The 27,066-nt window shown below is 53.1% G+C and overlaps 7 protein-coding genes across 9 annotated transcripts; 2 read left to right on the forward strand and 5 right to left on the reverse strand.

The window, feature by feature from the left end:
- Positions 1-367: 367 nt before the first annotated feature.
- Positions 368-8,477, reverse strand: CAOG_06464 (Dock7 protein; the record flags this gene model as incomplete). Its single annotated transcript, XM_004345163.2, has 12 exons — positions 368-512; positions 605-754; positions 841-1,080; positions 1,197-1,331; positions 1,405-1,784; positions 1,922-2,578; positions 2,683-3,078; positions 3,211-4,581; positions 4,693-4,819; positions 4,929-7,252; positions 7,428-7,506; positions 8,440-8,477. The coding sequence occupies 12 exons, from the start codon at positions 8,475-8,477 to the stop codon at positions 368-370; spliced, it is 6,042 nt and encodes a 2,013-aa protein (XP_004345213.2).
- Positions 8,478-8,878: 401 nt separating this feature from the next.
- On the reverse strand, positions 8,879-10,329 carry CAOG_06465 (30S ribosomal protein S28e). The gene is made up of 3 exons (XM_004345164.2): positions 10,308-10,329; positions 9,817-9,968; positions 8,879-9,165 (listed from the first exon to the last, which is right to left on the reverse strand). Exons 2-3 carry the CDS (start codon positions 9,961-9,963, stop codon positions 9,043-9,045), a joined length of 270 nt encoding a protein of 89 aa, XP_004345214.1. The 5' UTR covers positions 9,964-9,968; positions 10,308-10,329; the 3' UTR covers positions 8,879-9,042.
- Positions 10,330-10,640: 311 nt separating this feature from the next.
- CAOG_06466 (serine/threonine-protein phosphatase 4 regulatory subunit 1) lies at positions 10,641-14,819 on the forward strand. Its single transcript, XM_004345165.2, has 7 exons — positions 10,641-10,739; positions 11,293-12,042; positions 12,192-13,050; positions 13,168-13,877; positions 13,997-14,151; positions 14,249-14,404; positions 14,480-14,819. Exons 2-7 carry the CDS (start codon positions 11,360-11,362, stop codon positions 14,506-14,508), a joined length of 2,592 nt encoding a protein of 863 aa, XP_004345215.1. The 5' UTR covers positions 10,641-10,739; positions 11,293-11,359; the 3' UTR covers positions 14,509-14,819.
- Positions 14,772-17,545, reverse strand: CAOG_06467 (hypothetical protein). The gene is made up of 5 exons (XM_004345166.2): positions 17,246-17,545; positions 16,288-16,750; positions 15,928-16,159; positions 15,708-15,823; positions 14,772-15,597 (listed from the first exon to the last, which is right to left on the reverse strand). Exons 1-5 carry the CDS (start codon positions 17,526-17,528, stop codon positions 14,976-14,978), a joined length of 1,716 nt encoding a protein of 571 aa, XP_004345216.1. The 5' UTR covers positions 17,529-17,545; the 3' UTR covers positions 14,772-14,975.
- A 138-nt stretch (positions 17,546-17,683) lies between these two features.
- CAOG_06468 lies at positions 17,684-20,298 on the reverse strand (the record flags this gene model as incomplete). Of its 2 annotated transcripts, XM_004345167.2 has the most annotated exons (9): positions 17,686-18,979; positions 19,061-19,135; positions 19,215-19,298; positions 19,371-19,454; positions 19,544-19,627; positions 19,713-19,796; positions 19,884-19,967; positions 20,042-20,125; positions 20,205-20,263. In XM_004345167.2, the coding sequence occupies 9 exons, from the start codon at positions 20,261-20,263 to the stop codon at positions 17,863-17,865; spliced, it is 1,755 nt and encodes a 584-aa protein (XP_004345217.1). In that variant the 3' UTR covers positions 17,686-17,862. The 2 variants fall into 2 exon arrangements, with proteins under 2 accessions (XP_011270636.1, XP_004345217.1); XM_011272334.1 differs by lacking the exon at positions 19,215-19,298 and having other exon boundaries at positions 17,684-18,979; positions 19,713-19,759; positions 19,931-19,967; positions 20,205-20,298.
- A 310-nt stretch (positions 20,299-20,608) lies between these two features.
- On the forward strand, positions 20,609-22,218 carry CAOG_06469 (hypothetical protein). The gene is made up of 6 exons (XM_004345168.2): positions 20,609-20,730; positions 20,880-21,105; positions 21,185-21,298; positions 21,376-21,536; positions 21,623-21,911; positions 22,019-22,218. The coding sequence occupies exons 1-6, from the start codon at positions 20,623-20,625 to the stop codon at positions 22,144-22,146; spliced, it is 1,026 nt and encodes a 341-aa protein (XP_004345218.2). The 5' UTR covers positions 20,609-20,622; the 3' UTR covers positions 22,147-22,218.
- CAOG_06470 lies at positions 22,187-26,926 on the reverse strand. 2 transcript variants are annotated; one of them, XM_011272335.1, is made up of 8 exons: positions 26,793-26,926; positions 25,413-25,598; positions 25,218-25,340; positions 25,094-25,127; positions 24,855-25,020; positions 23,553-24,773; positions 23,006-23,460; positions 22,187-22,866 (listed from the first exon to the last, which is right to left on the reverse strand). In XM_011272335.1, exons 1-8 carry the CDS (start codon positions 26,894-26,896, stop codon positions 22,351-22,353), a joined length of 2,805 nt encoding a protein of 934 aa, XP_011270637.1. In that variant the 5' UTR covers positions 26,897-26,926; the 3' UTR covers positions 22,187-22,350. The 2 variants fall into 2 exon arrangements, with proteins under 2 accessions (XP_011270637.1, XP_004345219.2); XM_004345169.2 differs by having other exon boundaries at positions 25,218-25,343.
- Between the last annotated feature and the right edge of the window lie 140 nt (positions 26,927-27,066).

Here is a 27,066-nt window from a genome sequence, read left to right on the forward strand (position 1 = left end):
ATTTTCGCACACTTTTTGCATTTTCGCACACTTTTTGCGTGCGTGGCCGTGTCTCTCCCGCTGTTGCTTTGGTCGTTGTCCGCTTCACCCAACGTTTACACGAAATAAACGAACAACAACGGCAACCCCCTTGGCTTTCGCGATTTGTTTTGTAAGAGCCAAAAAAACAAAACAAAACAAAAAAAAAAAAAAAACCCTCACCAAATCACAAAACAAAGCAGAAGTGCTCATCTTCAAACCATTGACAGCTGGGTGCATTCCAAAAGCAATATACACACCCCACACACAAACATACACGCAAAATAAACACAACGACTGTTGTAGGGGTGATTGCGACAAGACATCCACAGAACAACAGTTGTGCCGGTTACACTGGCGTACGACCCGACGGTGACAGCAGCCGACTTGCATCAGGTGTTTTGCTGCCAATAATCTCCAAGACTTTGTTGATCTGCCCAAGGGACGGCTCGGTAGAATCATCGAGCGAGTCGCCATCGGGATTCGAGTTTTGACTAATGATGAGTGAGCCAAAAACAAACAAAAAAATCAGAGTCAGTTTCGACAGCGCAACCTTCCCACAACAATCAGCAAAAATTCGGCTTACTGTGCGGCTTTATCAACAACCAGGAATGGGGCAAGTTTGGCCTTGAGATCCTTGTATTTCGCTGCCAAGTCCTTTTGGTACTCGACTTGGTCGGGCTTGATGAGCTCAGCATTCATGTTAAGTGCTTGTCCGCAATACTTGATGAACTCGCTGCATGAGAAACGTGAGGAGCAGAAAAGGTTAGTCGGATGGGACATCACAACAACTGCCCAAGCAACCCTCTGTCAACAACGCACCGGAATTGCTGCTTGAGACGACGAACGTGCTTGGTGGGCATGTCCTTCACAAGACGACCGAGGAAAACATTGGCCATTTCCAGCGGGCCACTGTTGACCGTGACGGAAACAGAGCCTTGGAGCTGCAGCTGAAGCATCTTGAGATTCGGGGGTTTTGTCTGCACAGTGTTGGCCAGCTCCATTGTCTTGGACTGAATCTCTTCGATTGCCACCTCGATCGGCGTGAGCACCACCGTTTGACTGTATCAAGCACAGGAACACGGCGGGGGGGGGGGAGACGAAACAATGAGCAACGCAAGCGCGCTGACCAAAGCAACTACAACATGCTCATTCATCCAAAGCTAGTTCATTCATACCGGTCGACAATCAACAGTCGCTTCTTCAAGTACGGGAAGAAGGCCTCGGTTGTCAGGATGGTTTTGCGCTTTCGCTGATCCTCGATCGAGCCACGCGCTTTGCCGCTCTCGGTGAAAGGAGTGTCATAGATGAACCTACCAAAGATGATGGAGTGCAGAGTGAATATAAGGCCATACGCCACCACGTTTCTCGACGAATGACACTGACCTGTTGATGTTGTTGCTGCGCTCAAAGGACGTCACGCGTTCCTTCAACTCGTACTCGGTAAAGTAGGGCTCCACGTAGGTCAGCTGAATGTACGCCTTGAGAGGATCCAGCTTTGAAACATCGACATCGACCGAGTCGGTGATGAGCTCAAAGTTTCGCTCTCCAAAGCGTTCCTTGTACACGGTCTGCAGGCGCAAGCTGATTTCAGCCAAAGGAGTGATCTTGGGCTCCTTGTAAATATACTCTTTGCCGTTCTGCTCGCCAAACTTTTCGCCGTAGAATCCCACACGGTAGTACGAGCCGAGAATGCGCTTGCCAGACTGCATAACGCCAACAATCAGCTGGAAAATGTCTTGGAGTTTTCCGTGATGTTCAGCGAGCTATTCAATCCCGCCCCCCCCCAAAGAATTCGATAAGGCACAACAAACAAACCACAAAACAACAAACAAACAAGTGGAGTGAGCGATTGTTAAATCAACAAATCTTTTAACTGTCACGGCGCACTCTGAGGCCTTACCTTCTCGAATGAGCGGTTCTTCTCCAAGATGGGCAACAGGAGTTTGTACATTTCGTTCACAGTCTCGTAATACTCGGCCTTCTTGAGGAAGGAGATGGACTTTTCGAGCAACGCCACCAGGCCTGCCTCCGAGAAGGACTTGGACTCGCAAATGCCCTCCTCGTCGGCCGACTGAGCATCTTCCGAGACGGCTGTCTCCTCGGCAATGTTTGGCGACACGCCCTGGAAGGCCGCGCATCCCGCCGGCATGCCTTTCTTGTACTCGATCATGTGCATGTACTCCGACACAAGAGCGGCAGTGTGAATGTAGCACTGCGCGGCTTCAGCCCAATTCTTCTTCTCAAAGTGGAAGTTGGCCATGTTTTCCAGCCAGGTCACACGGAGATCGGGCGAGTTGGCGTAGCCTTTCGCCAGACGGTACTGCAAATCGATCAGCATGTCGCTGTCCTTCTCGTGCATCTTCATCTTGACCGTGTCGCGCAAAATCGTGTACAAGCGAGCAGAAAGGTCCTTGACCTGCTCGGCAAAGGTCGACGCAGTCATCTCTTTATCCTGGGCGGCATACTCGCCACAGGTAGCAAGGGCGCGTTGCAAGAAGACGTCGTTGATCTTGATGCCACTGCCAACAAGGCGCGAGAGAGCGATAGTGGCTTGCACCTACATCATGCGACAAAGTAGAGGTGAGAACAATCAAGCAACAACACACGCAGAAGAGGTGCTCTCGATCAAACAAACAAACAAACAAACAAAGCAATCCTCACCTTCACGCGCGAAAAGGTATTGCTGGTGAACTGATAGTTCTTCTTCATCATCAGATAGAGGAAGGCAGTCGCCTGGGTGCGCGTTGCTGCAAACTGGGAATTGCACAGCTTGAGCACCTCGCCAACGAGCTCTGCACAGAAATCAGTCACTCCTTGGAAGAAGAGCTCGGGGAACTTGAAGAGGAAGGAGCGCAAGGAAGCAAAGATGTGCAAGTACATGGCACGATCTTGATTCGTGCGCAGGAAGGCCATGAGCAACTTGAAGACCACCTCCGAGATCTCGCTCGAGTTGTCGTCGCCTCCAGAGCCGTCCAGCGAGCTCAACACAAAGTCCTCGGCAACATCGAGCACAGTGAGACAGACCTCGCATGACAAGTTGCCCTCGACACGAGCATCCTACCAAAAATAATCGAGCAAAAAACCAAAAACCATCCGTCAGCACATTCATCAAGCAAGACGAAAACCGCAACCCCCCAGCTGCAAATGCGCCATCAAACAAAAACAGCAAAAAAAAACCCGATCACGCACTCGTTCGACATCGCGGGCAAGCTTGTAATCGGAGGCAATCCGCTTGGACTGCATTGACTGCCCGAAACGACGCAGCGAGTTGTCGCGTTGGGGACCGGGGCTCAGTGTTGGGTTGTCGATCTGTGGGCGGCTTCGGACACTGCGTTGTTGCACCGAACGCGACGAAAGAGACGAGTAGGTCTCTTCGAGCATACGTTTGGCGTCCGAGGCACCAACGGTCGTCGGGGTGCTGCTCGCACGAAGCCCAAGACGACGCTTGCCAACGTACTCAAACACGCAAACAGACTTTTCAAGCACTTCAAAGAACGAGAGGATGCGATTCGGGAAGTCTTTGTTGCACTTCCACCAGAAGCGGACCAACTCAGGATTCGCATCGCGCAGGATGTGCAAGAAGCACACCAAGAGATCACGCGTCTCCTCAAAGTCGAGCACGTCGCTCGGGACTGCAGCCGACCCAGCCGCAACGCCAAACGTTCCGCCAGTGACCACCGACATGGTTGCATTGTTTGTTCCACGGATGGTACCGCCGTCCTTCAACTCCTTGGCTTGGGCCTCCGTCAAGGTGCGAACCGTCGCAGTGCCATCGGCGACACCTTCGCGATCCACAATGTTGTCGGACGTGGCTAGGCGCTTGACGTTCTCGAGAACGATATGAATGAGCGGGAAGTGCAAAGCCGCGATACGGGCACGGCACTCGGCATCGGCATACCGTTCGTCTGAGTCCAGCTTGGCCAACAGGTCTCGCACAGTGGTGATTGCGCGCTTTCGGAGCGTCTTTTCCGTGTGCTCGAGCATGAGGGACAACTCGTTGAGCAGAATGCCGCTCAGAATATGACGCTCGCGGTACTCTTCCGTGAGCATCAGCATGCGCTCGTTGTACGCCTTGGGCATGAGCGGCAAGTTGAGCGCAACATAATGCTCATAGTTGCACAGGATGCGGATAAACTCGAGCTTGAACTCGAGCAGCACCTCGGCATCGTTCGGAGCAGTCTCATTCAAGTGACGCTGCACAAGCGACAGGATGAAGCCACGGTCGTAGAAGGCAAGGGCATCGCGCAAAAAGTAGGCAACAGACTGGTTGAGGCGCTTGCCAATCGTGTGACCCGACTTGGAGCGCTTTTGAATCTCGAATGTGAGCAGCTCCAGCAATGCGCGAATGTTATTCGACAGAGCTGCGGGCAGTCGGTCTGCGCGTGGCTTGCTCAGCGCCTTTTGCGACGCAAGGAACTGCACCATGCTCTTGACGACAACGTCAAAGAAGAACCACGCATGCTCAAAGAAGAACCACGCATGCTTGAGCAGGTCCGTCATGCTGGGCTCGTTCTCCTTGATGAATGTAATCCAGAGGCGAATGATCTCGTCAAAGACGTACTGTGCGTGCGTCGGGGGTGGTGAGCAAACATTTTTTTTTTTTTTTTTTTTTTTGCAAAAAGCACAGCCGAGTAGAACCTTCTTCAACTCTCTCCCTCGAACAAGACATACCTTTTTGGTGTTGGTGGGATTCTCAAACATAAACTGCACAAACGAGTGCAGGGTGGGGTTGCGAGTGAGACCAACCGCGTCCTTGTGGCTCACATTGACAATATGCACCAGGGCGCGGAAAGTTTCTCTGCACGAAAAGCCAAGCCACACACAACAAAAAGGTTTCATCATTTTAGCACCATGAAACATCCTGGTCAAGCCCCATCCCATACCTGCCGCTCACGGCAAGCGCTTACCGGGAGAGATTTTCGGACGCGGTCGGCCGAACAAGAATGGAAAACAGCTGCGTGAGAAGAACAGAGGTGAACTGCACGACATCGGCATCGGTCGCCTTGAGGAGCTGCTTGACGCTTGTCAACACGGCCTCATCAGCGACAGCGGGCTGACGCGACAGGGCCAAGAAGCTATGGAGCTCGTTGGATTGGGTCGAAACGGTCGAGACGAGGCGCGTGGACAGCTTGAACAGGGTGCGCTTGCCATCGACCCACTTGATGTCGGGCGAATCGGCGAGGTAGTTTGGAGCAAGCGTCGCGGCAACGGGTATGATTGACTCGACACAGACGTTGATGCGGCCGTCGAGGCGCAGCAGGGGCAAGAACGCCTGGCCGACCAACGTGTCGACCGGCTCGACCGTGCCTGGCTTTTTCGGCGGCTGGCAGCTGACGTGGTAGAACGAGAACAGGAGGTGGTGGTGTTCGGTCAGCTTTGTTGGAAGGGAAACCTTGATTTCCTCATACCAATCAGGCGACTTGTTGTGGTAGGTGACGGCCGTGGTTGAGCTCGTCACCAGGGCAGGGCCGGGCGGCTTGCCATAGATGCACTTGAGCGGCGTCGCTGTCATCGAATCGGACGCATACAGCTCGACTTTGCAAGCAAGGTTGCGCGCCTTGACGGTGGCGCCTCGGTTGTTAAAGTTGAGTGACGACGGGTAGACGTAGAGGTGGTGCGTGTACGTGGCGTTGGCGACCAGTGCAGGATGCACGGGGAACTCTTCAACCTCTCGGATGAGCTCGGCGGCGTTCAGCTTGAACATTGGCGCGACGGCAATGAGCGACGTGGTCAGAACGGACGGCGGCAGGTCATCCACGGTGGCTGCGGTGAAGATGATGCTGCCAGGGATGGCCTTGAGCTTCTTTTGAACGGTTCCCTTGCGGAACTCGACCAGGTAGCGGAAGAGATCGTCCTCGGAGAGCTTGTCGCCTTCTTGGCGGAAGAGGAGGCGAATGGCCAGGTCCTCGGCAGCGTCCAGCTCGCCCTTGGAGTTGAACAGCGGCGTTGCCGACCACGCCCAGGGCATGCGGTAGGCGCCGAGGCGCTTGGCATCGTCCTGCACGCTTTGTTTGGCTTTCAGCGTGTTCTTGTCACTGATGGTAATGTAGGGCTCGCTGGTCTCGTTGATGTCGCCCTGCAGAATCTTTTCGATTCGGACGACAAGGTAAATGTCCTGGTGCGGCGCAGTCACCGAGAACAGGGCCTTGCGCGCCTCCGCCGTGGGTTCACGCGGACCGGCAAAGGCAGGGACGAGCGACTTGACCTCGTCCTTGCTCAGTTCAAAGTGGAAGGTTTCGGAAATCTTGCGGCGCTCCTGTGCATCGTACAGCGCAATGGAAACAAAGAACGGCTCAATATCCTCCAGCTTGAAGGAGAGCTCCTTGGGGGTGACGACGAAGCGCGTGCCAAAGCGCTCGTAGAAGGGCTCGGCCTCTGGGCGATCGCCGCTGTAACGCGAGCGCTCGAGTTGGGGATCCAGCTCTTGCTGGACGACAAACAGTCGGTTGCGGTCCAGCTGGCGAGCGCGCGTGTTTTGCTTGTCCGTTTCGCCGACCGTGTACTTGAGCAGCTCGGGCTGCGTGCCGTCTGACTCGAGCCGAGCAAACTCTGCGCGAATAATGTCAGCCGAGTTGTTGACCTTGCTGTTGCGATCACCTGGCCTGGGCGAGCTGTTGGAAACGGCGGGCGAGGAGGAGCGTCCTGCACGAAGGATGGCGTCCATGTCGTCCGTCAGCGAGAGCGTTGGCGTCGACGCGCCACTGTTGCCGGATGTCGCAGGTCCAGTGCTGCTGGGTGCCGATGAGATCTTGTCGCGCTCGTCCACCTCGAACGTGCGCTCGGCCAGCACCACACTACCCTCGTCCGCTCGCTCGGTGCGGCGCGAGTTGAAGGCGTTCTGGAAGTTGACAACATTCCAGTCTGACACGTACGAGTTGACGCACGCCACCAGCACCGGGTCGGCGGCCTTCTCGTCGTAGCCAGCAGGCACGGGCGAGTGCACGGTGCGGAACTCGCGCGGGCGTGTTTCGACGACAATGTCGTCGCTGGGAACGACCAGGATGGACTTGAGCTTGTCAGCGTCCACCTCCTTTTGTCGTTGCGCCAAAATCCCTTCAAAGTTCACCTCGACGAGGCTCGAGGAGGTGGTCGAGCTCGCTGCAAGCGGGTTTGTGCTGAACGCAGACGCGGTGGTGCTCGCCGCAACGGACGACGGCGTGGATCCGCTCGACATGATGGAACCCGATGTTGACGAGCGGTCATCGGATGCCGGCGCAGGGCTAGCGGCGGTCTGTCAAAGGGGTAAGATTTTTTTTTTTGGTCAGTGCTTTCAATGTCGACGGACGGCAGAATGTTACAAAACAAAAAACCAAGATGCATCGATTGCCAATCTCCCTCATTCCATCCCTCCCTCCTTTGCGTAAGCGTCAGCGGCTCCGCTGGGTGTCCAAAGACGATGGACGTACCTTTTGCATCATGACGGATTGGCGTTGCGATTCCGAGATGGAAGAGACCTCGCTCCGCACCTCGCCTGGCGTCATGTTCCTGCACACACACATGCACACACATCCATACATACATGGCCAGCACAAGTGAGAAAATGACAGCGATGCTAAACGGGGGCAGTTGCTCCGAATCCAAGACAACAAGAAAGTGTGGTTTTCTATTTTTTAGTGATATTCGCGTGTACTCGCACGATTTCCGGTCGTGTGCAGAGTTTTGCACTTCTCATCAACGCTTCCTTCAACATTCGATCTTGGTCAGAAAGCACAGGGGGGAGGGGACACGGATGTCTGTCGCCAAGAAGCGAGCAGCTCAAGGAAAGGAAAAAAAAAAAAAAAAGCAAGAATGTTCGAGTTTAGGCGAAGCCTTGTTGTTTTGCGGTCGAAGCATTGAAGGTCGGCTGCACTGGCTCGCGAGACCCGCGCGGCCAACTTGAATGCACACAATCGCGCTCAGTCCCACGGGAAGGATCCCTCCGACTGGCACACTGCCTGCGTCCGATCAGGCAGAAAAACAAGGGGGGGGGGAAAACCAGAAAATTTGACCTTTTTTTTTTTTTTTTTTTTTGGAGGGTTCGCTTTCTGATCAAAGGGTTGAGAGGGAATGGCAGGACGGCCTCCGCCCCGGTGGCAGAGACAAGAGCACCGTCAAGAAGCGAATCCACTTGGCAACGGATGCATCGGTGCGACAAAACGCGCCGCGGCACTCCGTTCGGAAAGAAGCAGAGGGCGCTTTGGGTGTATGAGTTGAAAAAAAAAAAGAAAAAAAAAAAAAGACCGCAAACACTCGACGTTGCATTCAAAAAAAAAAAAAAAAATAACAAAGCACGTAATGCCAATTCCATTGAACAAAAGAAAAAAAAAAGAAAAAAAAATAACAAGGAAAAGAAAAATCCATTCCTTCCAATTGACTTGCTCAACGGGGTGGAGAGGAAAGACGCATGGCAGTAAAAGTCGATGGATACAAATCACGCACTTGTTGATGCGCTTGGCGAAAGCGCGCACGTCCGACATGATGCAGGAGGGAGGAAAAGCCAAGCAAAGGAAAAAAAAAAAAAGAAAAAAAAATAAGAAAAAAGAAATGGAAAAAGAAACTGGACTGGAATCTGAATGGAAAGCGAGTTGAGCATTGTGTTTTGCTTGGGTTTGATTGAGTTGGTTGGTTGGGGTGTGCTTTACTTTACAATTGAGACCACTCATCGAGAGGGAGATGGCGTGTCGCAAGCGTTCGAGACAGAATTGGACTCGAGTTTGGCACGAAACTAGAAGCACTCACTTTGCACTCAACCCCAAATCAACAACCAACTGTAGGGTATGCAGAATCTATGTACCAAGCTGCTCGTGAAAGCGTTAAGCATGCACGAAAACACCAAAAGGCCACCCCGCTGCAACTCACAATGAAAAAACCCAAAAATAAAAAGCACATCAATACTTTGTGATTGTTTACAAAAAGAGTCAAAACCAAGCAAAGCATCGGAGCGGACAAGATAGAGGAGCATCTAATCTACCGTTTGCCCGCCTCATGACATGTGGAGAGGGACGGGGGACCAACAACAACAACACGCAAAAACGGTGCTGCTTAACGAAGGCGGCGAGCCTCGCGCTCAGACTCCATAAGGGTCAGGATGTCGTTCTCGCGAACGGGGCCCTTGACGTTGCGGATGATTGAGCGGCTGGGGTCGTTGAGGAACTCAACGCGGACCTGTAAAGTGAGAGCGACAAGAAGGAGCGAGGCCAGTAAGTAAAAGGGCAATTCGATACAAGCCAACAATCTAATCCATTCGCATCAAAGACGCCTCGAAGCATGTCAGAGTAGGTGGGAAGATGGAAAAAGGTGGACGAGGGACGCAGGGCACAGAGACGAGGTCACAAAGCCGTACACAAGCGCAAAGCAACAGAAAGGGGAGAAAACCAAACATCCAGCCAGATCTAGCCCGAAACTTCAGCTGCGAGCGTTGCGCACGCACAGCAGGGAGAAATACCAGAGCCAGCAAACCCAAAGCCACATGCATTGGAAGGAAAGCAAAAAATAAAAAATAAAATAAAATAAAATAATAAAAAAAAAAAGACCAAAAAAAAAGTTGTAAAGCCGTCCATCGAGCAAACCTGTTCCCGCGCTCTCAAAACCCAGCAAAACTGACACGCCCGACCACCGGAAAAAGATACCAGCGGGAGAGAGCCGATACGCTGGGCTCAGGGCTCAGACGACGACGAGAGCCAAAAACCAAGCGCAAAGAGCGACCACGTTTTTTTTTTTTTTTTTTTTTGCTCTTCAAAACCGTTCTCCATCTGCTGCAGCTCCTGTTCTCCCGGCGACAGCGCCGCCACACCAAAAACACGATGGGGAACTTGCCTGGGTGGCCTGACCCTGGGAGCCAGTGCGACCGAGCACCTTGGTGACGCGGGCGAGGACGATCTGTTGGGTGGCGCCAGCGGCGGCGACGGCCTCGGGGCCGGGGGCGGCGGCATCAGCGGTGGCCTTGGTTGCCTTGGACGACATTGTGTCTGGCAAGAGGCAGGGCGCAGCCAAGGTGAGTGATGGATGAAGAGGGGGGGGGTTTGGGCCAGCAGGGAAAGGTTTGGAACAAAAAAGCGAGGAAAAAAAAAAAAGAAAAAAAATCCAAGATCTTTTTTTTTTTTTTTTTTTTCGTTGCTGCTCGCTCTGCATTGCCGTTTGAAGGCGAGACCTGCCCTGCTCACAGACGACGCACTCTGGCGTGCTCTCCACGTAGGAGCAAACCGCCGGGCTGCAGCACAGACGCATTCAAAAGCAAAACGCCTGAAACGAAAACGAAAAAGAAAACGAAAAAGAAAAAAAAATCACTTCAATGCCTTTTGGCTTACAATAAAAAGAGGAGAGAAAGAACAAAAACCGCGTGGCTCGAATAAAAAAAAAAAAAAAAAAAAGCCAAAAAAAAAAAAAAAGGGCTTTTGCGTAGAAAAATTCAATGGCAATTGGGGATGACGTTCAATGGACTCGGCGAATCGAGCAAACGCGGGTACTTGCACTGCAAACAAGAAGAATGGCGCACACTTAAATACGGAATGGGCGAACATCAGTGGGGCTGGCTGGCGTTCGAGATGCCTGCGCAGCGTTTATCTTGTCGGCGTCTCTTTCTTCAGTGTTTTTGATGATTCATCCAAGGAACATCCTCAACAGCAAACCCTTTTGTAACCTTTCATCCTTGATAAATCTCAAGAGCACACTCTCTTTTCAGCTTCCTCTTTCGTTTTCGTTGCGGGTGGATTTTTGATTTTTCCAGCGAGACTGCATTGGTAGAGTTTTTCCAGCCTTGGCAACATCCACATTGCCCTGTTTGACCGTCCCCCTTCGTCGCTGTCCCGCCTCGACTGTGACCACCCACCCCCCGTTCTATTCACCTCTTCGTTGCGTGCCTTGCCCTTTCTTCGACCGCCTTCCTTCAACCGCGTCCTCGTCCGGCAGCCGCTTCCGTTGATTCATCCACCATTTTTTTATGTTTTTTTTTTTTTTCAATTTCGTTTTGTATGGGTTTTGCATTAGAGAACGACTTTTTTTTTTTTTTTTTTTTTTCGGTGGCTTTTTTTTTTTTTTTTTTCCAATTCAATGCTGAGATCTCGTTGCTGCGTGCGTTTGCGTCGCGGCAGCCACCTGCTCGCTTTGGCCTCCATTGCCTCACACTCGTCCCTCGGCGTCTCACGGGCCCCTCCTCGTCCGCCTTCCTTCCTTCTCCACTCGTCTCGGCACTCCATTTTGTGGCTCACCAAAAAACGATATTCTTTCCTTTGTTTTATTTTATATTTTATTTTTTTTTCTACTTTTCCTTCTTCCTTCTCCTTCACACAACAGGCTTGCCTCCACCACCACCGCCAGGAACAACCTCAAATCTCTTACAGCTCACATCCACACAGACCAAATGGCCGCCATTCCGCAAGGGTTTGGCGACTTTTCGTCGAGCGACAGCGACCTGAATGGAGGTTACAGCGACCTCAATTCATACTCGTCCCACTACGCCGGGACGCTTGGCGACGACTCGGACGCGAGCGGCGAGATGGAGGACTCGATGCCCACCATGGAGGAAATGTCCATCGACGACTCGCTCACGCCCGTCGAGCGGATGCTCAAGTACGCGCGCAGCGACCTGGTGCTGCACCGATTGTTTGTGGCCAAAGACATTGTCGACACGCTGCGCTCCAGCCTGCAGGACTCCAACATGGACAGCATTCTGCAAGTTGTCGGCGACCTGATGGCCGACCCCGAGCCGCTCATCCGCCAGGCGATTCTCCAGCAGGCCGCCCCGCTCGCCAAGGTCGCCTTTGCCCACCCGCAGCTGCCCAACCCTCGCGCTGCCGTTGTCGAGTTGCTCCGATTATCAAGCGCCTTGCTGCCCGACTCGATCGAGTCGGTTCGTCAGGTTGCGCAGACGGCCTTTTTGAGCATCCTCGAGCTCGGAGCCCTGCTGCCGTCCGACATTGAGACGCTCGTGTGCCCCGTCCTGCTGCGTTTGGCCACCGACGATCTCGAGGACGAAAACCGCATGAACGCCATCACGCTGATGAGCAAGAGCACGCCGTTTGTGAGCCGTTCTGTTGTGGAGCGGTACGAATTCGATTTTTTTGTTTGTTCCTTCCCCTCCCCCATCGTCTTTTGTGGATGTTTCTTTTGAAATATTTCTTTGCGCTGACTCACATCCTGTTAACTCTCTTCCTCTCTCCCCCTCTCTCTATTCCGCTTTGTGTCTTGACCAGCATCTTTTTGCCCCAAATTTGCATTCTGTCCGAGGACGCCATGTTCCGCGTCCGAAAATCCTGCGCTTGCGCCATCGGCCCGATCTCCTTGGCCATCGGCACCAAGCTCACTGTTGACCGCTTGTTGCCAAAGTACATCCGCATGTGCTCGGACAAGATTTGGGGTGTGCGGAAAGGCTGCGCCGAAAGCCTGCCGGATATCGCTCAAGTGGCAACGCCCGAGATTCGCGAGACTGCTCTGGTTGGCATCCTCGAGTCGTTTGCCACTGACGTGTCGCGCTGGGTGCGCAGCTCGGCCTTCCAGTTCTTGGGCCCGTTCATTGCCACCTTTGCCAACACTGCCGAATGCGTCGAGTATCCCGTCCCGCCGCCCGAACTCCGGGAACAGCATGGTCTCGACGCACCGTCGACTGATGAGTCCTCCGAGGCGGAAGTGAACGCGACCGCAATGACCCTCGGCGGAGTCACCATCGACGAGAGCGCTGACGACGCAGCTTCTTCATCGCGCACCACCGAGGACGAAACCCCCGCATCTCCCCCGCCAGTCGTTGCCAGTCCCACTGCCGCTTCCGTTTTCACCATCGCGTCTCCTGCAAAGCCCGTCTCCGAAATGAACAAGGTCGAGGACTTTAATGCGTTTAATTTCTGGCGGGCACCCATCCCTGCGTTCGAGATTGACGCTGCCTTGCTCTCTCCTGCCAAACCCTCTCCTGCCAAGTCTGCCGCAGCACCCGCACCCGCACCTGCAGCACCCGCCACCACAGCGCCCGCTACTGCCGCACCCATCGCCACCACCACGCCAGCTTCAACGGCCTCGCCCGCGCCAGCTGTTTCTGCGACACCCGTCCCCGCCAAAGAGGTATGCGCCGCTCGTTTCGACAATAGGGGGGCACGTGCTTTTTCCTCCCTAGAAGGCACCGACCCTGCTTTCATGTGCTCACACTGTTCTGACATGATTTTGTTTCTGCATTGTTAGGTGGAGCTGCCGTACAAGCTTCTAGAATTTTACATCCAAATGGCCGAGCCCAGCAGCACTCGAAGCATCGACAACGACATTGGCTTCCATTGCGCGTACAGCTTGCCCGCAGTGGTGCTTATTTTGGGTGCCTCCAAGTGGCGCCTCGTCCGCGACACCTTCTTGACGTTGTCGCGCGATTTGCAGTGGAAGGTCCGACGGTCTCTTGCGCATTCTCTGCACGAGCTGGCTGCCATCATTGGCCCCGAGCTGACCGAGACGGATTTGCGACCCGTTTTCGACGTCTTCCTGAAGGACCTCGACGAGGTGCGTGTCGGCGTCGTGAAGCACTTTGCCGACTTTTTGACCCACCTTGCGCCAGAAGCGCGCGCCCAGTACCTGAGCATGCTCGAAGAGCTCAAAAAGACGGAGAACACGCAAAACTGGCGCTTCCGTCGCCTGCTCGCCAAGCAGCTTGACAAGCTCTCGCAGCTCTTCTCTGCACACGAAGTCAAGAAGCACATCAGCCCTGTCACCCTGGCTCTGGCGGCGGACGACGTTGCCTCCGTCCGTGGTGTGGCCCACCGCTCGCTCGCCTTCATGGTCAACCGCCTCTTGCAAGAAGGCGCCACATCTAGCACCACTGGTTCGATTGCGGCCTTGGCGTCCGATCTTTCCAACCACGTTATCGAACAGTTTGCCTGCGGCCCAAGCTTTGTTAGCCGCATGAAGTGAGTGTTCGAGAGGCCGGGAGGGGAGGGTGGCGCGCGGAAGGTGGTGCAAGATGGATTTGTCTTGATTGCGTGGTGCTGATTTTTCTGCGTGTGCGTATGTGTGTTTTCGCATCTAGTTATGTGCAAATTTGCCAGCATTTTGTCGAAGTGGTTGCTCCCGAAGCCTTCACCACTCGCTTTTTGCCAAGTTTGCTCTCCCTTGCCAACGATCGCGTTGCGAACGTGCGCCTGTCGCTCGCGCGCCTGATCACCCAAACATTGCTTGTTCGAGGTGAGTTTGTTCGGAGCATTGCTCAGTCAAGGTTTTGCGGAATGCTCACTGTGTCTTTTTTTTTTTTTTTTAATTTTCTTTGTGTTTTTCTCGCCAGACTATTTTGTGGCACTATCCACTTCCGACGCAGTCTTCCAAAGCACGCTTCAGCAACTACGGACGGATCGGGACCGCGATGTTGCCTACTATGCCAACCTCGCGCCCGGCTCTGACTCGACCAATCCCCTTGTTCTGGAGATTCAGGCCGAAGAAGGTGAGTCGCTTTTCTGGCTGTTTGCTGTTCGTCGTGGATGGTTTTGACTCACTTGCTCTTTTTTTATGGGATTAGCTGATGATTTGCTAGATGGCGTGGCATAATCACAATTCGTCTTGTATTGTTGTCGCCCTGCATGCATCTTGGTTTGTTTTGATGTTCGTTGTTTTTATGTCATTCCCCCTCCCCTTTCTTGTTAGGCTTTATTTTGTTCCTGCCTCTTTCCTATCTACCCCTTCTTTTCATCTCATTTGCTGCTTTTTTTTTTTTTTTTAAAATCGGTTAATTCCCTCCCCTCTCTGCGCCCGGGCGCTTGCGATGTACATGAAAGCGTGTGCCTCGCAGATAACTCTTCCTGTTGGTACTGTATGGCTTGATCATGTTTTGATTTTCAGTACACTGTGTTCCAAATCCACCCGTTTGACAATGCTTTAGCTTGAATCACAGTGCAAACAAGCAGTTCACTTTCAATACACATAACTTGCATGGACAGGCAATCACTGCCACCCAAAACAACGACACGAAGATGACCATGTGCCCGACGAATCACCAAAAAACGTGATTGACACGCTCAGAACAGTGCGAAAACGAGCATGCTGGAGAGACAGAGAAGGACAAGACTCAAACCTGGAACCAGCGTTGTCACACCGTTGCCCTTCACTTTGCCATCGTTGACAACCTCGAGCTGTTGACTGGGGACTCCAGCGCCCGCGCTGTTGAGGCCGCGCACGTAATACGTGTACGTGCTGTAATTGTGCGCTGACTCGTCCACGTAGGACATGCCTGTGACTGTCCATGTGACGGTTGTGGTGGCGTTGAAGCGCGTCAGTTCGTAGCTTGTCGGGGGAGCAATGGCGCTGACAGAGGACAAGGAGTTGATCGGTGGCGTCCAGTACAGCTTGAGCGCCGTCATGTCGCTCTTGTCGATGGTCAGGTAGTTGCCAGACGCAACGAGATTCGTCAGGCCCTCAACCGTGTGCTGACGCAAGTACCGATCAATCGAGCAACGCATGCGGCTCATTTGCAGCTTTGAGAACTGCGTCATGCAGTAGAATTGGCTGTAGCCCATAATGTTGCGGTTTGGCGGGTTGACAAAGCTGGAGCCGTCGCACATGGCGTTTCCATAGCCGTAGTTGGTGCAGGATGTGGTGTAAAAGCTCAGCTGGTTGGAGATGGGGTTGGTGTCAGAGATGCTAGAAGCAAAAGGCAGACGAGTAGAAGAAGATGTGGAAAAAGTGAGCGACGCCCAATTCAGCGACTAATGAATCACCTGTGATCCAACCGTTTCATCAAGAAAACATACAAATCACCAGTATAGGCCTGACCAACCCGAGGAGAGCACGTCTGGCAGTCTCGGGTTGTGAAATCATCGTTGCCCGCGTTTTGGAAGGTGTGGAACAGTGTCAGGGTATGCCCAATCTGTGTTACAACAGACAGCAAGAAAGGCAGGAAAACGTTAGCCTTCGTGTCTGGCATTCTGAAAGGACGTTTGCCTTGAAAAAAAAAATCAACGGAGCACTGACCTCATGCGCCAAAGTGGTACCGTTTTGACCAGACATGCCGCCAGCAATACCGGCAGGATACAGAAAGTCGTATCGAATCAAAATAAAGCTGGGTGCATCCCAGTCAACAACGCTGGCAATTTGCTCGTGCGGTGGGTAACCAAGTCCCACGATATTCCCGGCCATTGGAATGACACACACATGAATGTAATTCGGGTCCGTGCCATCCCAAGCCGGAACATTCAGGTCATTCCTGCTCATTCATTCATCAAAAACAGATGCACAAGGATGATGGCGCAAAAGATTCAAGGGTGAACAGTGAGCTTCTACCAACTGCGTGCGACAAACCGGAGCAGTGCTCAAAAACGAGCAACATCTTACATCACGGAATAGTCAGGGTCGGCCGCATTGAAAGGGGTGTTGGTCCACTTGGTTTTCAGAGCGGTGCTGTGGATGGGCGCATACGAGAACGAGAAGCGGATTTTGGAATCTCCCGCAGGACTATGTTGATAGTACTCGGCGAGCTTTTCGAGAAGAACGGCGGATTGACTCGAGTCCATTTGCGGATTGGCACCGCTGGTGTCTGCAAAGTAGTGGAATTTGATCTTGATGGTCGCGGTTGGCCAATCCGAGTCCAAATCCGAGTAGAGGTTTGTAATCTCGCTGAGGAAGCACTCGTTGTTCACAAAGCCAAAGAAATCCGCTCCTTCCTCCTGCAGGCACGTCGGGACTGTGGGTGAAAACACGGGAGTGCGGTATTCCGGGTATGGCAGGGCTCGGCGGGACAAAAACCCGTCCTCTGAGCGCCTGTTGGCGTCTTGGAAGGCCTTTCCTCGGAAAAGTTCTTTGGCAAAACAAAAACAAGCACCAAAACCAGCGCAGAGTAAGTTTGAAACCTCAACGACAGGTTGAGAGATGGGTGAATGTTGGTATCAGCCTTTTGCCGGATGCCCCATTACTCGTATCTTCGTGGAACGATCTCTGATCATCACACTCAATGCACCACAATTGTAACTTTGGATCAATGTTACGATTTTACGAAACTGCGAACATGATTTGCGCACTTTGTTTTCTGGGAACTGTACTGTTGTTGCCTGCCCTCAACGGAGCAAGCAAGCAAGCAATTCGAATTCCAGGACACTGCAATAGTGATTATGAATTCGCTGACTCTTCATGTCCATCAGTGCCACAAAATCGTCCTCCTATTCACTGTTTCATGCACAAAGCTTGTGAAGTGGGACTTTGTTCGATCATCGCGGTTTTTTTTTTCCCCATTTTTTTTTTTTTCCCATGAGCGGTTTGGCATTGGACGAGGCTTTTTGGTGCGTTGTGCGCTTACTGGCTGCTTCGTCCAGGCCGCACGCATGCTGGTTGAGCATGGGGCCAGCTTGCTCGACGAAGGGCTCCTGCGCAACGGCATCCGCTGGGCCAGCGACGCGGCGGAGGAAGGCCGACTTGACCGCGGCCAACATTGGGTCACCGCTTCCCTCTGCTTTGGTAGCGACGCCCTTCGCGCGCTGCACTTGCTGAGGGAGCTGCAGTGCGATAACACTGTCCATCGGCGTCATGGCCACCAACAGCGCCAGCACTGCGACCGCCACAACCTTCGCACTTGGCTGCATGTCAAACGAATCAGAATCAGACTGAGCTGTACCAGAAAGTCTCAGAATGATGATGTACATTGTGTGAGAGAGTAACAGAAAAGTATTGCACTTAGCAAGCTGGAGCTGAAAGATTGATGAGGTGTGCTCGCTGAAAGGCTCTCAGTTTTTTGTTTTTTCAGGTAAAAAAAGATGTATTGAAAGGATGATTCTCCGCATCTCGGATCTATGCAAGAAGCAACTGGTACAACCTGTTCAGGAAAAATGAATTGAATGAGTTTGGGGGGGGGGGAAAGGCAGTGAAGAACGAGGAGAAAAGAACGTGCTGAGCCCTGATCATATCTTCAATTTGCCATCAAGGATCCAATGTAGCAAGGAGGCGTCCAAAAGACGGACGCTCATCGGCATCGTCATCAAGACACTCGAGCGCGAGGGTGACAATCTCGGTGATGCTCTGCTGCTCTGCCTCGGTTGGTTTGAGCGCCGAGTCCAGCATCTCAACGAATTTCTGCGTTTTTACAGCCTTTCGCGTATCAAGCTTCAGACGGCTGGTAGGCTTGAGGGCAGTTAACAGCTCCAGTAGAATCATGCCAAAAGCATAAACGTCCGTTTTGACCGTCATTCTGCCATCGATAAGGAACTCGGGGCACATGTAAACAGCAGTGCCTTGAACGGTCTGTGTACGAAGGTAGCTCTTCTCATCGAGGTGTTGGGCAGCGCGGACGAGACCAAAATCCGAAACTTTTGCGTTGAAATGCTCATCCAAAAGCACATTGTCCGTCTTGAGATCGAGATGGAACAGTGCATGGTCAGGGAAGGCTGTCTGGACGTAGTGCATGCCGCGGGCGACATCAGCGGCAATGCCATGGCGCTGAGACCAGGTCAGCGGAGGCGTGTTGCTCTTGCGATCCAAGCGATCACGAACCGATCCGTTTGGCATGAACTCGTACACCAGGCATCGCTCGTCGCCTTCCTCTGCATAAGACAGAATGGCAATAATGTTTGCGTGACGGAATTTCGACAAGGAGTCCAGTTCCGACTTGAATTCGACCGAGCCCTGCTTGGATTCGGCGGACAGCTTTTTTATGGCAACGCGAGGGCCAGGCAAACTAGCGCCATACACGCGACCAAATGCTCCTTCGCCGAGCAGAGAATCATCAGCAAAATTGTTCGTGGCGGAGACGAGAGTTGCGAGAGGCACTTGTGGGACGGGTCCGTCAAAGTTCGATGCGGATCCATCAGTAGGTTGATTGTGCTCAAGCACGTCGATCCGATCAAGGGCTGACTTCAGCTCAAGATCTTTGGCTGTAAGCTCCTGGTCCTTGGCAGCGAGATTTGAACGAAGTTGTTGCAGCTCCTGGTTTTTCGTGGCCAACTTGCCGCGCAGTTGCAGATTCTCAATTGCTGCGCTTGCTGCGGCACGAGCTGCAATTTGAAAGTTGGCAGGGGACGGAACACGCTGATTGTCAAGGCTATCACAGCCGCCACCCAATTCGCAAAGCAGATGAGTCGCTTGTTGTTCATACAAGAATCCAATAAACAAGCAGTCTTACCTAGAGTTACAAATGGTATTGCCCGTTTGCTTGAGTGCATTTATTCCAGTGTTGGTAAGGAAATTATTGTGCAAACTGTTCACGTCAGATACATCGTCATATTGGAGCCTGAGTCTAACGGCTGTCAGAGCATCGTGAAGCGATCAATATTTACTCAAGCCTTGTCAGCGTCTTGTTCACTTTGAGTGCCGCAGCGATCGCTTGCGCTCCCGCATCGCCAATCTGACTCTGGCGCAGACTGTCCATCCCCTTCATCAGTGAGTACAGTGAATACCCAGCTTCCATGCATCGTGAAGCGATCGATATTTACTCAAGCCTTGTCAGCGTCTTGTTCACTTTGAGTGCCTCAGCGATCGCTTGCGCTCCCGCATCGCCAATCTGATTCTTGCTCAGACTGTCCGTCCCCTCCACCAGTGAGCAAGCTGAATTCTCTCTCTGCGGGATCACCCAATCGCATGCAACAGTCAAAGTCCGATGCGTTACTGGAGCTCCTTTAGAGGCTTGTTCACTTTGAGTGCTTCAGCAATCGCTGTCGCTCCAGTATCGCCAATCTGATTCGCCCACAGACTGTCCATCCCCTCCATCGGTGAGCACTGAATGCCCTCGGCTGGATCACTCTCTCACGTGCATCAGTCAAAGTGAGATGCTTTACTAGACCCAGGTCAGCGTTGCGTTCACTTTGAGTGCTGCAGCAATCGCCTGTGCTCCAGCAGCGCCAATCTGATTGTTGTGCAGACTGTCCATCCCCTTCATCGGTGAGCCACTCTGAATGCTCTGCCGGTGTCCCTCACTTCAAAAAATCATTTAAAGTGAGATGCCTTACTTGAGCAGAGTCAGCGTCTTGTTCACTTTGAGTGCTTCAGCAATCGCCTGTGCTCCAGCAGCGCCAATCCGATTCTCAGCCAGACTGTCCACATCCCCCTCCATCAGTGAGTACAGTGAATACCCCACTCACATGCATGTTCAAGCGAGATGCCTTACTGGAGCCCAGTCAGCTTCGTGTTCACTTTGAGTGCCTCAGCAATCGCCTGCGTTTCAATATCGCTAATCTGCTTGTCATTCAGACTGTTCCCTCCATTCTCGTCAGCACACACACACACGCTGTCAACAACTGTGTTCCAATCAACTCGGGCTTTTATCTTACTGGAGCGTTCCACTCGCACTCTTGACCATGTCATACAACTCGCGCTGTCTCTGATTCATATTCTGATACGACAGCATGGTTGAACCAACTCAGCAACCAACAATAGACTGTCCCCCCCCTTTCTATTTCCAAATAAACTCAAATCCGCTCAGTTTCAAAGTGACCTGCTTTCGCATCGACTCTTTCTAGATTCGTGCTCGACATTCATGTTTCATCGTCGGTGAGCAAAAGCAGCGCGAAAACTGAAAATGCTGCTGCCAAGCGCTTGTTGATCTCATTGCATTGCCTCCAGTTTCTGAGTGCAGGAACCAAGTGCAAGTATTCTCAGTTGTGTTGCCTACTGTATTTGTAAATCTACTACTGTTATTCCAATTGTCTCAGAATCATTCCTTTTTTTTTTTCTTTCTTACTTTGCACAATGCTCGACTTGGCTTCGCTCAAAGTCGCCGACTTGCGACGTGAGTTGCAGGATCGCGGATTGCCAACGACTGGCTTGAAGAAGGACTTGCTCGACCGACTGACCGAGGTGAGGCGGGGGTGGGGGCGGTTAGAGGGTCATAAATGGTTGAGATCTCGACTGCAGACCATTGCAGTTGCATTGGTGATCCGTTTCTTGCTGCTTGCTTGCTGCACTTTGCGTTGTATGAGAGTTTGATTGACTGTTCCTGTGGTTAGCATCTGGCACAGCACCCAGAAGAGGCAGGCGCGGCCGCGTCCAAGACCGAGTCCGAATCGACCGAGTCCGAGTCGACCGAGTCCGCGACTGAGACACAGGGTACCAACGACGACCACGCCAAGTCCATCACTCATCAGGAGGCTGAAGAGCAGCCCAATGTCCAGTCAAAGTCAAGCAGTAGCGCAGCCGCCGAGGAGGCACCTGCACCAGTGCTAATGAACCAAGGTTTGGATTGCTGTCAATGCAGCTCCAGTGAACCGAGTCTCCCACCTTCCTTCCTCACTTGAAACCTTGTCACTTGTAGATGATGATGCTGCTGTCGTGCAAGCACCGATCTCTGCAGATCCGGTCCAGCCAGCTGCTGCTCCCGCTCCGGTATCGCTCAAGCGAGCTCGCGAGGAGGACGACGACGACGCAGGTACGATCTCGCCGTTCGAACTAGAACAATCTCTCATCGTGCACGATGACGCTCATCCTCCACTTTCTTTTGTGCAGAGGGCGGAGTCAAATCCAGCTCCAGTGGCCGCACGTTGCACATTGCCAACTTTTCCAGGCCGTTGACACTAAACCAAGTGAACGAACTGCTTGCACGAACCGGAAAGGTTGTGCCAGATACGTTCTGGATGGACTCGATCAAGTCTCAGTGCTACGCAACCGTAACTATCTCACTGGCTTGTTTTGTGTGTCCAACCTTCCTCGGTGCAATGCATTCACATCGCTTTTTTTGCTTGTGGTTTTCTAGTTTGAAACTGTCGAAGAGGCCAACGCTACCTTTGAGGCCTTGAACGGCATTAACTGGCCTGCTCACAACATGAAAAAGCTGGTTGTGCAACGTGTGGCCGATGATGCTCGCAAAACAATCGCTCTCACGCCGCCCGTCCAAGGGGCTGCTCCATTACGCGCGCCTGCAGAACCTGTGGCCCCGAAGACTACGGCAGAGGCCATCGCCAATCTCCCAAAGAACATTGCAAGTCGTCTGGGTCAGGCCTCGGATGCGCCTGTCCAGCCCACCGCACCTGCAAAGCAAACTGGTAAAGGAAGAGATCGCATTGTTTTTTTTTTTTGCATTTTCTTCATTTTTCTCTCCATCTCACGCTCGCATTCTCTAATGTACCTGTTCCTGCGTTGCTGCTACTAGGTTCCACCCTTTCCAAGCTCGATTCACTCTTTCGCAAGACCACGGCAGCTCCTCCGATTTACTGGCTGCCTGTTTCTGATGAGAAAGTGGCAGAAATTCGTGCCAAACGAGAGCAACAAGTTGCCTAGTTCGCCTTTTGAAAATTTGTGTTGTGTTTCCCCCTCCTAGTCGCTTTGAACAGTTTTAATACCAACAAACCATTTTTTTGACTTTTCAACAAACCAACCAAACAACCAACCAAACAACCAACCAAACACCCAACCAAACAAAAACAAAAGACAACCCCCGAAAAGCAATCGCTCGTATGTTGAATCAAGATGCACCAGACACATTTAGCGCGGAGGCGGTTGCATAGGCTTGGCTTGCGGAGGTCCACTCGGCATGTGTGGCATGGCGCCTGGCATGCCGTAGAACGGGTACATTTGCATCATTGCACGCTGTTGACTGGCATCCATCCCCATGGGAGGCATGTATCCAAATGCAGGGAAGCCAGATGGCATCATGGCCATTCCCGGAGGAAACCCGGCAACGTTTCCCACAGGCATCATCACGACATGGCCGGGCGGCGGTTGCATGTGTGCAGGCCGGTCCATGTGAGTTTGCTCTGTCGGTGATGCTGTCGTTCTTGGCATTTGCTGCGAGCGAGGTGCTTGGTGCACACCGCCATTTCGTACATCCGGTGAGAGGAATGGCGCAGGTTCCGACGAGGCCAAGCGCAGCGTCTTGGACGGCGGTGCAGCGGGACTGTCGTCGGCAATCTTGGCAAACCCACGTTTCTTGGAAGTCGAATCATCCCGCGAAACGAGCTGCGATTCAATCATCTCCACAGTGGCGCTCAGGAGATCCGCCTGTTCCGGAAGGAGACAGAGAATACCAAAAACCAAGACGCAAAAGCACAAACACACCGAAAAAACAAAATCATAATCAGCATTTCATATTCCTCAACAACATTGCCCCAAGAGACACTCCGCTCGCCGCGACACATACCGTGTTGTCAAAAGATCGCCGAGAGACACTCTGCACTGCAAGCCTCAAGCGTTGAAGCTGGTAGTCCACAGGGGTCAAGTTGTACTGGAAGCGAGCAAGCGAGTGGTTTTCACCGCCAAGCTCGTGCGTTTGCACGCCATCAAACAGGACAAGTCGCACGTTGCACGCGGTTCGGCTGCTTGGCATGGCAACAGAGATGCAAGAGCTCGAGACAAACCAGGTGGAGAGCTGAACAACCTGTTGCATCGAGCTGTTTGCCGCCGCCGCGAGCTTTTGCCGCACTTGCATCAGCTCGCTTTGGTCGTTGCTCGTGTCGATGCCGTGATCGACCGCACCAAACACGCCAAAGGCAGACATTTCGGGCGTAAAGCCCTCTCCAAGCAGCGCGAGCACGGTTCGAACGCTGGTCGGACCCTCGCCTGGAATGAGCGTCGAGCAGGTAACGTGCGCAGCATCTGTCCAAGCAATGAACGAACGAGAATCAAAAAAACAACTTGTCAAACGAGCAGACACAAAGCAAACCCACCGACCAACGCGCACAACTTACTCGAGGAAGCAGCGCCCGCAACAGTTCTGCTGTTGAAAGGTCCAAACGAAGACGGCGCAGATGATTGAGGCGACATTTCTCCAAGTCTACTCGCTCGTGCAAACAAGCTGACTGGGGTGGGTGGCACGTACTGCGGAACAACGTGGCTCGACGGAGGCCTGGGACTGCTGTGGACCGCGGCGAAATTGGAATGACCACCACTCGGACCACTCGGACGCAAGCCCTGGGCCGGAGCATGGCTTGCTCTTCTACCCGAGGATCGCTCAAAGCCGTCCTCGTCGTCAAACTCTGCACTCGACTCGTCGCTATCATCATCGTCGTCGTCGCCGTCGCGGTTGCGGCGGCCAGTCTTGCGACGCAGCGGTACGCGAGACACAGATCGGGATCCAACGGAGGATGGCTGGGGCGATGTCGGCGCGGGATAGGACGCGGAAGCCGATGGGACCAGCTCCTGCAAGTAAGTGGCTGCTTCGTCAGCTGGCATGCGTGTGAGCGCCTTGCACACGACCCGTCCGACAAAGTCATCGCGTGGCTTGTGCTTGGAGTTGTTGTGCACAAAAATACCCGGAGTCATGAACGCCACCTCTGACTTGCGCTCGGGGCTGCCGTCCGTCAGGCCGCCGCAACCCAGCGGGTGTGAGACGAGCGCAAGGCGGAAGCGCCGCGGGTTGCGCGGATTACCCGCAGCCTTGATGCAGTTCTGGTTGATGCGGAACGAGAGGCTGAGCGTGGTCGGTTCGCGAGCCACGTTGAACGCAAAACTGCTCGGAGGGTTGAGAATGGTTGGGTCTTGTGGCGTGTCTTGACGATTGCCGCATGCCTTGCCTTCCAAGCATCGCACGCACGTCATTTCGTGGGTGGTTAGCACGCGGCGGGCCGAGTCGAACTTGTCGGTGCCCTCGTACGGAACGAGGCACAACGTGCTTGACTCGACGACATACAGATAGAGGCTTGCCGTCGTGGCCTCAAAGCGCAGCGGGCCCCGACGATCGGGGTCTGGGTGGTCTGGGCTGGACGCACAAACGTGAATACTGAGGTCGTACTTGATGCCGTTTCTGAACACCTCCTCCCCAGTGTGCTGGACGAAGGCACGATCGTCCGCTTGGCGGCGCCTCTTGATCGTCTGCGCGTCAAACTGGTAGCATTGGATCACGTCGGCGCTGCTCTTGTCGGTCGACTCTTCGATCTGCTCTCGCGTAGCGCTCATGAACGCGGCACATTCTTGCACAAGCCGAGGAGCGATTGAGTTTTTGAGATACAAAACAAATAAAAAAGAAGCAAAAGACGGGGAAAATCACATACTGGCGTGCGTGACAAAGATGGGCAGCCCAGAAGCATCGCGGAGTTGGAATCGGAGGAACAGAAAGTTTGACTTGCGCGCTTCCGGTCCAGGATAGGCAGAAACCGAAATCAGACCGATTGCCCGCGAGGTGTTGAGCTCCGAAGGCTCCGTGATGTGTTCAATATCCTGGAATGTAGAATGATTGTCAGATGAACGTTGACATTTGGGGATCAACAACAGCAACAGCAATGAGACTTACCGGATGACGAATATCGCCCCTTGGGATTTCTTCCCTGTTGCCAAGTAACAAGACAAACGGAATTCACGATGTAAGCCAACGAAACCACCAGTATTTTGGCAAGTTTCATGTTAAAGGTTTTTACATTGGAATCTTGGACGAGTGCGGCCCGCGATCGGTATCATGGGTCTCAATGGTCTCGGCCTCGTCGTTTGGAGGCTCCGCAACCACTTGCGCATCAGCATCGTCAACCTCCGTCTCCTGCAGACTACTGCACCATATTTCGTCAGTTCTCGCGTGCTGTGGTACATTGTTCCATGAAACCCGAGTTTTCTCTTACCTGAGCTGTCCACTCGTATTCCTGAATTTGTCATGCATCTCTCGCTGTTTTGCAGTCATATTATTCTGATCTGTCAGCATTGAACGAGAGTTTGCTTCGAGTGCATCAGCTGCTTGTGCGTCCTCCAAGTGTTCCTCCTGCTCCTCGTGCTGGTGCTCGTCCTCTAACTCGTCATCCTCGGTGCTTCTGCCAAGACACGTCAATCACATACACACATACGCGCGCAAGACAGGTCTCGAACGGTGAGTCGCGTTCCGAGGGGAGCTGCGAAATTTCTTTGGTGCGGCTGGCCCCCAGCCAAATTCACTCCATCCACAAGTGACCGCGACGCGTGCGAAAACGAGTCAACTCGCACTCGGAAAGAGGCCTCGTCCACGCCAAGGTGAGCGAGTTGTCGGTGCGACTCCAAAAAACCCAGCAGCGTTCTCAACGTTGTGACAGTGATGAGCTCACTCAGCTCACGGAGGGGTCGATCATTTTTCTCACCGTCATCTCAACTTCTCAATAGGACATTGATGTCGCATTTGTGACAGTCTGAGAAATCTACTCGTCCCAGCGATCAGGGAGTTTCCAGAGACGACGAGGGAACTGCCAGTGTCGCAGAGTCGACATTCACTGTTTCGTCCCTCACTGAGACTTGTCACAAAAGGGTAAGCACACCCCCAGCATCGTCGACATGTTTGTCTGAGCAACGATGCCTTGGTGCTCTCTTGCGACTTTATCCACACAGAACGAAAAAAGGGGTTTACCGCTCAAAAAAGCTCGATTCAGCTCAAACTGGCGTTGACGTCGTCGACACCTGACAATCGTCGAAACTCCGACGCCGAGCATCGATCGATCGGAAAGACACACGCGAGAGAGAGAGAGACGGAACGGAAAAAAAAAGACAGGTTGTCACTTCATTCACTTCATCAAATTGACAGCTCCCTCGTTTACCCAGCAACAGCCTGTTGCAGCCAAGCCACCACAGACATGATGGTGATGCAATGCGAGGCTGAATCGCAGTGCCGCACGGCGGGAGTCTGACAAGCGGCGTCGGGACAAGCGGCGACGGCGACCCTGAGGGAATGAACATGGCGCTTTGATCGTGTGTGTTCAATGTCGTTGGCCCCACATCGCCGACTCCTCATCGACAGCCCGATTCCACCCCGCCTGCAGCCACGCATGCGACCTTTGTTGCGCGCCTGTGGTTCCTTTGGGCTCTGACACACCGTCACCTCTGAGACTCGAGTTTGTCTGCTGGGACTGGGCTTATTTTTTTTTTCTTTTTCCACTTTGTTTTTTGTTCTTTTTCGTTGAACAGCTTCGTCCGTTGAGAGGAGGGAATGGTGGGCGAGGAGGAGGAGGTGGGACACCCGCAACCCGCCTGCTTCAACTCACTCTAGGTTCGGCACGGGCACAGTTGCAAACCGCGGGCTCGCATCGTGGGCGTGGGGGTCGCGGGGCGGCGTCTCGTCCGCGTCAAGCGTGTCGCTCGAGTTCATTTGGGAAAAATACTTCTCGAGCTGTCAAAGATATAAAAGTGAGGTTTGAGCTTTTGACAGGTCCGTTCTCCCCGAGCTCGCAGCAGCAGCAGGACGCTAAAACCCCCGACGGTTCCGATGCATTCTCCGACTATACCGCAGCATAGTAAAATGAAATGAGATTTGCTCGC

This window comes from Capsaspora owczarzaki (assembly GCF_000151315.2).
Source record: "Capsaspora owczarzaki ATCC 30864 unplaced genomic scaffold supercont2.11, whole genome shotgun sequence".
NCBI classification, from domain to species: Eukaryota; class Filasterea; order Ministeriida; family Capsasporidae; genus Capsaspora; species Capsaspora owczarzaki.

Coding starts and splice junctions, on each gene's coding strand:
- CAOG_06467 (XM_004345166.2), bottom strand. CDS start 17,528: ATGCAGCCAAGTGCGAAGGTTGTGGCGGTCGCAGTGCTGGCGCTGTTG. Junction 16,160..16,287: donor GACCCTGACTATTCCGTGAT/GTAAGATGTTGC, acceptor ATGAATGAGCAG/GAATGACCTGAATGTTCCGG. Junction 15,598..15,707: donor CAGGCCTATACTGGTGATTT/GTATGTTTTCTT, acceptor TTTTGCTTCTAG/CATCTCTGACACCAACCCCA.
- CAOG_06469 (XM_004345168.2), top strand. CDS start 20,623: ATGCTCGACTTGGCTTCGCTCAAAGTCGCCGACTTGCGACGTGAGTTG. Junction 21,106..21,184: donor ACCAGTGCTAATGAACCAAG/GTTTGGATTGCT, acceptor TGTCACTTGTAG/ATGATGATGCTGCTGTCGTG. Junction 21,912..22,018: donor CGCACCTGCAAAGCAAACTG/GTAAAGGAAGAG, acceptor TGCTGCTACTAG/GTTCCACCCTTTCCAAGCTC.
- CAOG_06466 (XM_004345165.2), top strand. CDS start 11,360: ATGGCCGCCATTCCGCAAGGGTTTGGCGACTTTTCGTCGAGCGACAGC. Junction 14,152..14,248: donor CCAAACATTGCTTGTTCGAG/GTGAGTTTGTTC, acceptor TTTTCTCGCCAG/ACTATTTTGTGGCACTATCC. Junction 14,405..14,479: donor GGAGATTCAGGCCGAAGAAG/GTGAGTCGCTTT, acceptor TTATGGGATTAG/CTGATGATTTGCTAGATGGC.
- CAOG_06465 (XM_004345164.2), bottom strand. CDS start 9,963: ATGTCGTCCAAGGCAACCAAGGCCACCGCTGATGCCGCCGCCCCCGGC. Junction 9,166..9,816: donor CCCAGGGTCAGGCCACCCAG/GCAAGTTCCCCA, acceptor CTCACTTTACAG/GTCCGCGTTGAGTTCCTCAA.
- CAOG_06470 (XM_004345169.2), bottom strand. CDS start 26,896: ATGAACTCGAGCGACACGCTTGACGCGGACGAGACGCCGCCCCGCGAC. Junction 25,599..26,792: donor GTGCCCGTGCCGAACCTAGA/GTGAGTTGAAGC, acceptor GTGTCTTGGCAG/AAGCACCGAGGATGACGAGT. Junction 24,774..24,854: donor CATCTTTGTCACGCACGCCA/GTATGTGATTTT, acceptor GGCTTGTGCAAG/AATGTGCCGCGTTCATGAGC.